Genomic DNA, 12,102 nt, shown 5'->3' with positions numbered 1-12,102 from the left:
CTTTATTATAAAACTCAACATTGATGTGTGGCGGTATTTACAATAAAATTTAATCACACACACACACACACACACACACACACACACACACACACACACACACACACACACACACACACACACACACACACACACACACACACACACACACACACACACACACACACACACACACACACACACACACACACACTTTCATTCTGATCTCGCTGAACTGGCTTTATAAAAACTGGACTGGGAAAGGGTGGATCTGGCCTTTAATGCCGCCACCACCACGTCGTCCTATTCTGGGAGGTTGTTGTGAATTCCGTGGTCGAGCAAAGAGATTTGGGAGAGAGAGCGACGACCGCAGCTCTAAGGCTGGGACGCCCTGACACGGTGACTGGCTTTGTGTGTCTGTGTGTGTGTCTGTTTATGTTTGTTTGAATGTCAGTGTGTGTCTATATGCGGTTATATGTGTGTTAATGTGCGTTGGCGCCAATATAAATGCATGGGAAAGAGAAGGTTTATATGTGTGTGTGTGTGTGTGTGCACGTTTTTCTGTGTGTGTGTGTGTGTGTGTGTGTGTGTGTGTGTGTGTGTGTGTGTGTGTGTGTGTGTGTGTGTGTATGTTCGAACAGTAAAATGTCCCATACACCGGACTGGCAATAACAGATATAACAGACATATTATAGACATATTATAGCTGTCAGTTATTTCTGAGTAATACCCACTGTGTGTTAACAACGACTGTAAACGTCTCCACTTCTCCGCTTGGATTCACATCCCTCGTTTCCCCGCCTCTTACATGCTAATGCTGACATTGGCTCGTGGGGACATCTTGTGATCCTTTGTAGCGATACAAGATCCTGATCCGTGTTGGGGGTTTGCGATAACGACCGGCTGGCAGCACGTTATCCCTCACATAACTGCCCTAGTACACTACATCATATTAATGTTTTGTCATTTATTAAGCGATGAGGAGCGGTCAGTACCTTCCCCGTCGCAGAGGTTCTGGTAGGAGTCCCAGCGGGTCAGAGGATCTGCTGTGCTGTAGTCCACAACCACCTCTGCTCCATTGTGCCACCTGTCTGCACCTGGACACACATTATTGAAAAGAGCTATCAAGGCAATTTATTGTTGGGTGATGTGAAGTTATTCATTATATACATATAGTATATAAATACATATATAAAAAATACATCATAAAGAAATAATGGTATAAATAATATATGTAAAATTATATAAAAATGAAAAAATATATAGAATTTATATATATAATTATAAAAATATGTTATATATATATATATATATATATATATATATATATATATATATATATATATATATATATATATATAACATAATTATGTTAATATTAATATAATTAATTCATATACATCGCGTACCAAATTATTATGCAAATTATATTTTTCTCTGATTTCCCTAAATAGTTGATGCAAATGACAGCCAGTATAATTTTCAAGTCATTAACCGTTAGGGTATAATTCGAATGTTATTGACCAAACCTCCCAATGATAACAGTATTTTTTTCAAAAATAAAAAACTCAAAACGCACTGTTCCAAATTATTTTGCACAACAGAGTTTCAAAACATCTTATAGGTTGTAAAGAACTGAAAATGGTAATTTATTGAATTTGCAGCATTAGGAGGTCATATTTACTAAAATCAAAAGGTATTTCAATCAAAAACATTTTAATAGGCCAAGTTACATTTTAACATAGGACCCCATATCACCTTCACATTTCTTGCATCCATTGAACTTGGGAGTTTTTGGAGAGTTTCTGCTTGAAATTCTTTGCAGAATGTCAGAATAGCCTCCCAGAGCTGCTGTTTTGATGCAAACTGCCTCCCACCCTCACAGATCTTTTGCTTGAGGATGCTCCAAAGGTTCTCAATAGGGTTGAGGTCAGGGGAGGATGGGGGCCACACCATGAGTTTCTCTCCTTTTATGCCCATAGCAGCCAATGACACAATGGTATTCTTTGCAGCATGAGATGGTGCATTGTCAGGCATGAAGATGATTTTGCTACGGAAAGCATGGTTCTTCTTTTTGCACCACGGAAGAAAGTGGTCAGTCGGAAACTCTATACTTTGCCGAGGTCATTTGCACACCTTCAGGGACCCTAAAGGGGCCTACCAGCTCTCTCCCCATGATTCCGGCCCAAAACATGACTCCGCCACCTCCTTGCTGACGTGGCAGCCTTGTTGGGACATGGTGGCCATCCACCAACCATCCACTTCTCCATCCATCTGGACCATCCAGGGTTGCACGGCACTCATCAGTAAACAAGACTGTTTGAAAATGAGTCTTCATGTATTTCTGGGTCCACTGCAACCGTTTCTGCTTGTGAGCATTGGTTAGGGGTGGCCAAATAGTAGGTTTATGCACAACTGCAAGCCTCTGGAGGGTCCTTCACCTTGAGGTTCACAGGACTCCAGAGGCACCAGCAGTTTCAAATACCTGTTTGCTGCTTGTAACGGTATTTTAGAAGCTGCTCTCTTAATCCCATGAATTTGTCTGGAAGAAACCTTCCTCATTATGCCTTTATCTGCACAAACCCATCTGTGCCCTGAATCAGCCCCAAATCTCTTCACAGTACGATGATCACGCTGAAGTTTTCGTGAAATATCTAATGTTTTCATACCCTGACCAAGGCATTGCACTATTTGACACTTTTCGGCAGCAGAGAGATGCTTTTTCTTTCCCATATGGCTTGAAACCTGTGGCCTGCTTAATAATGTGGAACGTCCTTCTTAAGTAGTTTTCCTTGAATTGAGCTCACCTGGCAAACTAATTATCACAGGTGTCTGAGATTGATTTCAGTGATCCAAAGAGCCCTGAGACACAATACCATGAGTATTAAATGTTTATGACACTTAAATCCAATTTGGATAATAATTTGGAACGCGGTGTATATAGTTACTGTATATATGGGTTTTCTACTTACATGATATACTGGCATTTTTTTTTTCATCACACTGATGGGTTAGGTATAATATGACATTTGACCTAAACTAAAACTCCCTTAAAATAAATGTTTATATTTATAATCTTAGTACCATTTTACACTACAAGACTGTGAAACATGATGATGTCTTTTGTCGTTATACGTATATGTCATTTTAATGAATTTCAATTTTCTTTTTTATCTCTTTTTTGGACCTTTTTAATTTCTTCACTTAATCTATACGTAATATATATTAATTTCATCGTGATACATTACCACTATCACAACAACTACCCCAGAGCCCCGAGAATCTCCTATAACCCAGCTGTGAGAAATGACTGTTAATCCAGATGTAATGTACAAAACCAAAACTTTCATTCTGCTGTTGGGGGTAAAGGAATGTGGAGCAGATAAACACAAGCGTAAATACATAGAACACATGTGTACACACACACACACACACACACACACACACACACACACACACACACACACACACACACACACACACCACGCTGGGCTCCTCCAGCCCTCTGTCACCACACACTTCACACTACGCTTCCCCTCCACAGCATTCCACATCCTCCTCTCGGCGGGGGAGGCAACCACAGAACAGGAGGAGGAAGAAGAAGAAACATCCCCATCATGTTTTCAAACTCCCCCTCTCTCCCCCCCAAAATACCTGGGATCTTCTCCGGGCCTTCCGAAAACACCAGCTCCACTTTCCCATAATCTGGGAATCTGGGATCTGCAAAGTCAACACAAAGGAATGGAATGAGTGTGGACTGGAGAACGGCTGCGACCGGGATTTTTGTCCCGAAAAACAAACCAGATACATTACAAGTTTGGGATAAAAGATTACTGGGTCTCAGAGTTCCACATCTATATTGAGTCCAGACTGTGTCTCGGACGGCCTTTCGCAAACCTTTTTCTACCACGGCACTCTTCTGTTAATCCTGTTAACTGCGCAAAACATAGAACAGGGCTTATAATAGCCTCGCAAGACTCGCAAACGATTCGTTCGTAATGAACAAATCGTTTAAATGACTCAAAGGTCTGGAGTCACTCTGGCGAACGTGGGAATCTTCGACTCACAACCTGAAAATAATTACTGAGGACTACATTTATTACGGCAATAATTCATAATGAATATGACCGATTTACACTTTCACAATATATGGCTCTGGAGTCGGGAGTCACTCCGGCATCGTCCGTTCGTGACCAGGTCACTGCAGCCAGGCACACTGTTACACGGTTTTTCTGAGGTGTTTGGAAATAATTCCTATTGGGGCTGATCAACACTTCCACAGTCCACCAATCCAAATCATTTTGACAGAATAAAATGATTCTTCTGAGAATTCCACTCTCAACTGACGAACCGGCGCGTCTGACTCTCGTTCATGATTCAGGAAGTCTTCCCTCGCTCACCGTGCGTTACACCAACAGAACCAAATGAACCAAGAGTCGGAAAAATCAAACGGCTCTTCTTTCACCGGGTGACTCGTCCAGAACCGAATCTCAAGTCTAAAGAGTCTAAACTTTCATCGCTATTAATACTTTAATACGTTCCCTACTGACGTGAAACTTGATCTTGTTCCGATGAACACCGAGCTGCTATTCTGGAACTGACGAATCTGAATAACTTGTGCAGCCTTGCAATTTAGATCTTGCGACACAAGAGCTTAATTTCCATCATTTTTATGTGTTTTAAGTGGAATTTGAAACATTTTCACGGCACACGTTGAAAAAAGAACACCGTCCCTGCAGAGCACTGGGCTGTTGACGGGACGGCACGTTGGGACCTGTCCTCTCACTTTGAGGGTAATTCCAAATGTCTTGCACCTTTGTTGGCGGCCTCCATGTCGTCCTTGTCGAACATCAGACGGTAGCCCTGCACTGCTCCCGTGTGGAACTGCAGCCGGAACACCACCTCACGCTCCGACGCCACCTCGCTTCTGTGGTAGCACTTGATCTAAAAAACAGGAAAAGGGGTGGATTAATAATAATGATAATAATAATAATAATAAATGGGTCTGTGACTAAATTATAGTAAAATTTCCCTTTCAAAGTAGAGTCCTTCCTTTACCATGATGTCTCCCTTGAGGAGCTGAGCCGGTTCCAGGGTGATGCATAACCGGTCTCTGTGGCCCGGACCAATGTGACTAAAAGAGAATTATACGAATAAGAATCAGGTTATTTGGCCATTTGGTACATTTTCACATTTTACAAGGAATTTTATATAAAAAAAGTTTTACTGCCTGAAGAAATAAGATATGCTCGTAATGGCTGTGGGTATCAATATAAATATAGCTGGGATATTTCTATACAGGATGAATATGAATGTATACAATAGTATGGACATGTATAACAACGGAGGCTAAGTTCTTACAATGTTATAAGTAAATAATTACTGTGTTATTACTAAATCATTACAGTGTTATTATAAAATTATTTCACGGCTATTACTAAATCATTACAATGTTTTTACAAAATTATTGCAATGTTATTATTACAATGTTATCACTAAATTATTACAATGTTATTACTAAATTATTACAATATTTACAAATCTGAAGATTCAAGTTTTACAAAAATGAAAGACAGCATAAAAATGTTATGTCATATGATCTTGTCTGCTGCTTTAATAATAACAATAATAATCCAAATAGTAATCCACAACATGGGTTATTGGTGGTTTTTCCTTTGGAACCTACTTACTAGACGCCGGAAGAATACACCGCCTGCATTCCCTGGTAGACCTTGAGGAAGGGACGACACACTGGAAGAAACAAAACATTTTCATTTGACTTCATTACATCGTGTACTCTGACCATTTCCCAGTGATTGAATAATCGTCATTGATTATACTGGGAGTATGGAGAAAGATTATATCTATATCTGAAAAATATAATATTATTATAATGATATCTCTTTTCGTAATGCCTGACGTCTCGCTAACGGCCTTAACAAGTCTGTATTATGTAATAAGTCTGTGCGACATATTGTAATTAAACACTGTAATAAAATTGAAGATGCTGTAATAACTTAGTTATAACATACATATGCACTTCCATGCCCATATTATTGTATAAATTTTGTATAAATGTATTGATATTTGTTATTATTTTTATATTTTATACCTACGGCCCATACTACCAAAGACAAATTAGCATTAGAATTTTGGATATTCTGAATATTTGTTCGTTAAATTTTTTTTATTTAGCTATTTTTGTATATTTGGGGCAATCGTTTTTTCTTTTGTTTCCCTTTTTTCACACTATTAAGCTTTTATTTGTGCTAATTATCTGTATGGATATGTATTATGCGCATGAAAATGTACGTGGACCGGAAAAACAGATCCTGATTCAGATTCTGTAATTAACACTCCAATTGTACTGTTGACTTGACGCCTAACGGACGAGCTTGTGTGTGTGTTCTCAAGGAAAAACATTTTTAGTTTCGCAAAAAATGATACACAGACCGACGCTGGCTCGGCAAAACGAGCGAAAGCACCAATTTATAGCGGGAGAAAAACATGGGTGTGGATTCCCCTGGGCTTTACGGGGAGACCATAAAGTGGAACTCTGGAGTTCTGTTTATGTAATTGAGAGTGTGTGTGTGTGTGTGTGTGTGTGTGTGTGTGTGTGTGTGTGTGTGTGTGTGTGTGTGTGTGTGTGTCTGCATTTCAGCAGGGAGCGAGAGAGAGAGAGAGAGAGAGAGAGAGAGAGAGAGAGGGTGAGGGAGGTTGTGTTTACATGTATGTATGTCGAAATAAATAAAAAAAAATTCATGAAGTTAGGGTACGGGGTGTCTTCAAAGCTCCACTTTACACGCAGCAGATAAGCCTGCATTTGTTTTATTGCCGGGACTCTGATGCGGTTTCGTCTAGAATTTAACACCCTTTCTTCAATTTCTTTTATTGCCGTTCTAAATGTTCCTTTTGCAGCGGCGAACAATTAAAGAAAAAGTCTCACCTCCGGCGGCGTCGAAGTTTGGAAGCCCGTGGAGAACGATGCCGTGCAGGAACAAGGGCGACGCGTTGATCTTCATGGAGCCGCTCAGCAGGCTGTTGAGGATCCACACGTACCTGAAACGCAGCGTATAAATATACATATTAACAAGGATTTAAAACAACTAGAAACATCTGAGAAAATAACTGATGATCTGAGGAGTGAGGACTGCACTGGAGTTTTAATCTGAAAAACATTCCTTTGTTGTTGTATATGAGGTTCCAATACATGGAGGGCTAAATGGGTTTGGATTATAATTTTATATATTTTGTTAGTTATTAGGGGTCCAGCCCCATTGTTATTGCTGCAATGTTTTTATCTCTAATTTTGGCGTTTTTCGGGCTAAAAGTATCTGAAACACGACAATTGCAGTACGCCACCCAAGGGCCCATGGTGGACGTTTCAGACGTCTTGTTGTTCGAGTTTGATCGATATTGATCTACATTTAGAGCAGAAATTAGTGAAAAACGATCATAATTTCACCGGAAGTAGAAGAATGTTGAGGCGATTTGATTCGTTTCAGGGGCGGGGCGCTTCGTGACATCATCATCCAAGGTTATATAGGTCCAAGCTTCGTCTCTCGGAACTCTATCGCCTCCGGCCACTTGCGTCACGTAGACAGACAACTTGAGCTGATGCTGCGTTTAAAGGAAACTCGGAAAACTGTAACTCTAGCTGCCTTTTACAAAACCCCGAAAACTATAATTGGTCACAGAAGGCGTCTTCATGCAGTACGGTAAGGACTTTTCTTTTGTGTCCGCACTGCATGATCTAGGAACTATTGTAATTGTTCAAACACCGTTCTTGAGGGATATTTAAACTGAACGACAGAAGAGGAACATTCAGTGACTTAAGTCCACGGTGATTGCTGCCTGCAGCTTGATTTTTAATTATTTGTATTATTGTATGTCATTACACTGAAAATATATTATTTTTACCTAGTTTTTATTTGAATATAACATATTTTAATTTTATTTTTTTATTTTATATTCTTATCTTATATTTGATCAATTTTACTTATTTGATATATATATTTTTTTATTTGAATTACTAATTTTATTTAAAAAAAAATCTCCTTGAATTACTATTCTTTGGACCATCCACATCCTCTCCCAGTCCTGCCTCTCCACCTGTCCAAAATTTGTCATATAATACAACACATTAAAGATTAGTATCTAAATCCAAAATCCTAGGGGGGGTGGGGACGCTTAAAGTGACACATCCAATACAAAACCCACTTTGTTTTGACTTTCCTGCGGAAAGCTGTGGCGATAGAGAGGCCTCGGTGTGAGTCACGGTGATTCAGAGTGATGCAGCGGTTTAGGATTACACCAGGTCACCATGGGATCCCATTCCTGGTTCTACCGGTAACAATGGCCAGACTATTAGTTTGTCCTTTTTTTGTCGGGGAGGTGGGGGGGGAACTGAAAAAAACAGCACAGAGCGTCTGTTGCATCGCTTCGGGCATAAGTGTGTGGGTGGATAGAGGCCATTTTTATACCTTTTATAGACAGTAAAAGCGTAGCATAAAATTCACTTTCTACAGGGTCTTTTGGATAGCTGTAGGTGGTGAGCATAGATGGCTTCTGAGTCCACGGGCCCTGGGGCCTTAGGAGCCATCACGCCTTACTGTAGTGACAACCCACGTGCCATGTAGAGAATTTTGGGGAGGAATTTGAATCGACATCCAGTGCCATGCTGTCCTCGGTCCAGGAAATGACCACTGGCCACGGGCCTCCATAGCATTCAGAGGGCTGTCCCCTGCTTCGCTTGTCCATAAGATTCATCGCTGTTTGTGAGGGGTCTGGCCCAATTTTTTGGAGCCCTGATCTATGGGCCCCTGGGCCAGGGACCAGTAGGCCCGTTCAGGGATCCATGCTTGTGTTGATGGTTTACCGTTTCTGGGAAGGGGTCATCAGCGCCGACACCTTGTCGTCGTAGTACTTCCTCATGGCGAAGCGGTCCAGTGCCTGGTCCGCACTTCAAGGGGAACAGGAAAAAGGGGAAACGGGTCAAACACTGAATGGAAATTACAAGTAAAGAGGATTTCTGCTGCTGATGTCGTATCTATTGAAATGAGAGGGAAAGTCAGGGACCAAAAACGAGGGATTCCAGCGGAGAGGAAGAACAATGGCGTCCTTGGGTCAACACGGAGGGGGAGCGGGGGACAGAGGGAGGACGGGGGGAGGCCAGAGGGAGGCCGGGGTGTGTACACAGCGCTGCCAATCCGACAAGCCCCAAAACCAACAAGGCCGCTGGGGCTCTCTTCCCCCCTCCAACTGGATTTGGTGTAAATCTGCAGCTTTGTTTCCTCTATCTCTTCCTGTACCTCCTTATCCACTGGCCCTTCACCTGACCGCCCCACCACCACCGGGGTTCGTGACCCTGCGACGGTTCTCATAGATATAACAGGTCCCAAAAACACGAGCTTGGCTGTTCCTAACTGGCAACCCACCGGCCGTAGGGTGGTGTGCAGAAGGGATCTGCATTGGCGCATAAGGCCAATTTCCATCGCCCACAGAAAGTCACTCCATGCATTTGCCGCCCTCCTCCACTGTAGGGGATTGGGAAAACACCATCCACCAACGTCCACCATCACCCCCAATCCAATCCAATCCAATCCAATCCCTCGATCCAATCCAATCCCATATAATGTTGTTTTTTACACCAATGAAAGGTGAGACAAATGCGGCTCCGGGGGCTGTTTTCTGTGAGTAACACATTCCGGTTGGATTCCTGTCACTGATGAATCACGGCAACCATAGCCGTGGTTACCCCCTTTGAATATGACTATACCAACTTTTCTCTGACTCACCGTCTGACTCAACTTGACCCCGAAATCTAAAGAGGACAAATGTTTTAGCGGCGGTTAAGGGCTGCGGTCGATGTAATAAGTCCGTTCCAAGGCGAAGGAATGGCTGCGGGTTGCTGATGCTGCCGCTGCTGGTGTAACGCTTTCAAGGACCGTAGCGGCGACAATTCGAGTCTTGCTCGTCACCACAAGGACTGTTTCCCCCCGAAAGATATGGGGAGAACCCACAAACATTTGTCAAAACGACTTGGTAGTGCTGCATTTTGTGTTCTTCAATTCTGTATGAAAAGGCGTCAAAGCTCTAACATGGAAACGACAGACACAAAGTACGGCACAATCGAGCAACTCGGCCAAAAATACGCTCAGCTTCAACTTCAACCAAGAATCCGCCGGCAAAGCGTAAACACAGGTTAAATAAAATAATCAGAAAAATAGAAAGAGTTACCTGGCGGATATGTCGGTGAAATGAACGAAGGATGAAATCACGACGCCGATTCGGCCCTTGCTGCCCTAGAGGGTGACAACCATTTGCCATGATCACCTTTGACAAATCTTAAGATAATAAAAGGGGTCATGGCGAGCTGGTTCAGGACATTTTGAGATACTTTCTATAGATTTTGGGTTCGCGTTCGAAGCACGACGCTCACCCTGCAGTGAATCACCACCACGTGCAGGGGGTCGGCGTTGAGCCAGCCCTCCATGGCCTTGCAGATGGTGCAGATCTTATCCAGAGGCGGGGCGTGGAGGTCCGGCCAGCCCGTGTCCAGGGTCTGAAAACACAGACCAGGCAGGGGACGTTAGAGGAGACGCGGCGTCGTCGATGTGTCGTCACCGCTGCGGCGTCTCGCACGACTGGATCGGTCGGACGGCGATGATCAGGAGACCCAACGCGATCAATTGATTTCCACAGGAACGTATTGATTCCTCTCTGTTCTTTTTCCGCTTTGACGCGCGACGATACCGTGGTCGTCCCGCTCGTTTATTAACTCGCATTGGTTTGACGTGGGCGGTGCTGCTCGTCGTGTGAATTTACCTTGGGGTTCATTTTGGACAGATCGTTTCGTTTCTCCGAAAGGTTGATCGTCTACAGAGGGAACAACAAAGAAGCAGCTTGTGAATAAACATGAAATCTGATAATGAATATCGAGAGGAAGTGATGGATGAGCTGATGAAGTGCAATAAACTGCACAGCAAGGAATATACTGTGCTGTCCCTTTAAAAGCAGTGGTTCTCAACTGGTGGTTCCTGGTCCATAACTGGGTCGCGGGTGCATTTCGAGTGGACCGTGGACATATATGTCCACTTTGACAATTCAGTGGTTTAGCTGTTATTTTCCTGATGTTCTTAATAGGCATCATTAGGCATTTTCTTGCTAATGCTGCATTTTGGAAGCTCATGAAATTAGTTATTGTTTTTATGGCTTTCCTTTTTTCATTGGGTTTTATCCCTTATTGCACTTGTCGGTAGCTCTGTGTTTTTACCATGCACACAACTGAAATAATGCCCCGCTCGTGACTAAAAGACCAAGGACCAATGTGGATCCTGAGCCTAGACCAGTTAAAAACCACCGATTTATAGCAAATCAATACCTTCATCTGTACTTTTTTTTTTTTTAAACACCTTGAATGTCACAACTGCCAACCCATGAACTGACAAGGCAGAGACATTTTAGCTGCAATTTTCCTGATGTTATCATCAAGGCCTCTTTGTATTTTAATGCTAAAACAGCAGTTTGGAAGCTACGGTAAATGAGTTGCTGTTGTTACAATGGCTTTTTCGATCTGCTTTAAACCACCGATTTGAAGCAGATCGACAGCGTCTGTTTTTCATACCTTCGGTTGACACAACTGGCAACCCCCCGAATAAACCCCGTCACTGACCAGGTAGTTGTCGGCGTGCTTGGACTTGAGCATCCTTGTCACATCTTTGAGGTTGTGGGCGTAGACCTCCTCGGAGCAGGCCCGGGGGAAGGACACGGCGATGATGCGCTCCGTCACGTAGGTCAGGTCCAGCTCGTATCCCTCCTCCATGGTCTCGTCGTCTGAAACGCACAAAGGGGTCAGAGCCGGCCCCCGGGAATTTTCTCACACTGCCCCGCTCACTCCTGTCAATATTTGGCGGTCAAAGTCCCCGGTGGCAGCCATTGTGTCTGAGATCTGCTTGGTTCCTTGTTGACACAGTCTTTACAGCCCTTAAACGTCAGGTTGTTAGGGTTATCGTATATTCAACCTTTTTTTTTCTATTTTGTACTTAATTTTTATGTTTGTTCTTTATTATTCTATATTATATCTTTATTATTTTGACTATTGTTTTTCTTGTTTCTGGTTCA

At 42.7% G+C, this 12,102-nt stretch overlaps 1 protein-coding gene across 1 annotated transcript in view; it reads right to left on the bottom strand.

Annotated features, from left to right (window-relative positions):
• The window catches only part of tns3 (tensin 3), a gene marked incomplete at its 5' end in the record, with an annotated part of 33,413 nt that extends 21,610 nt beyond the window's left edge, over positions 1-11,803 (bottom strand). Inside the window, 11 exons of the mRNA XM_080010377.1 lie at positions 975-1,076; positions 3,634-3,699; positions 4,794-4,923; positions 5,038-5,113; positions 5,670-5,730; positions 6,926-7,038; positions 8,858-8,941; positions 10,219-10,283; positions 10,421-10,543; positions 10,807-10,857; positions 11,654-11,803. Of these exons, the coding sequence (XP_079866503.1) occupies positions 975-1,076; positions 3,634-3,699; positions 4,794-4,923; positions 5,038-5,113; positions 5,670-5,730; positions 6,926-7,038; positions 8,858-8,941; positions 10,219-10,283; positions 10,421-10,543; positions 10,807-10,857; positions 11,654-11,803 (1,021 nt within the window). The remainder of the gene's footprint in view (positions 1-974; positions 1,077-3,633; positions 3,700-4,793; positions 4,924-5,037; positions 5,114-5,669; positions 5,731-6,925; positions 7,039-8,857; positions 8,942-10,218; positions 10,284-10,420; positions 10,544-10,806; positions 10,858-11,653) is intronic.
• Between the last annotated feature and the right edge of the window lie 299 nt (positions 11,804-12,102).

The sequence above is a fragment of the Zeus faber genome (genome assembly GCF_960531495.2).
Source record: "Zeus faber genome assembly, chromosome: 12".
NCBI classification, from domain to species: domain Eukaryota; kingdom Metazoa; phylum Chordata; class Actinopteri; order Zeiformes; family Zeidae; genus Zeus; species Zeus faber.
Note: the sequence above shows the minus strand (reverse complement) of the source record. Positions and strands in the feature narration are given on the sequence as shown.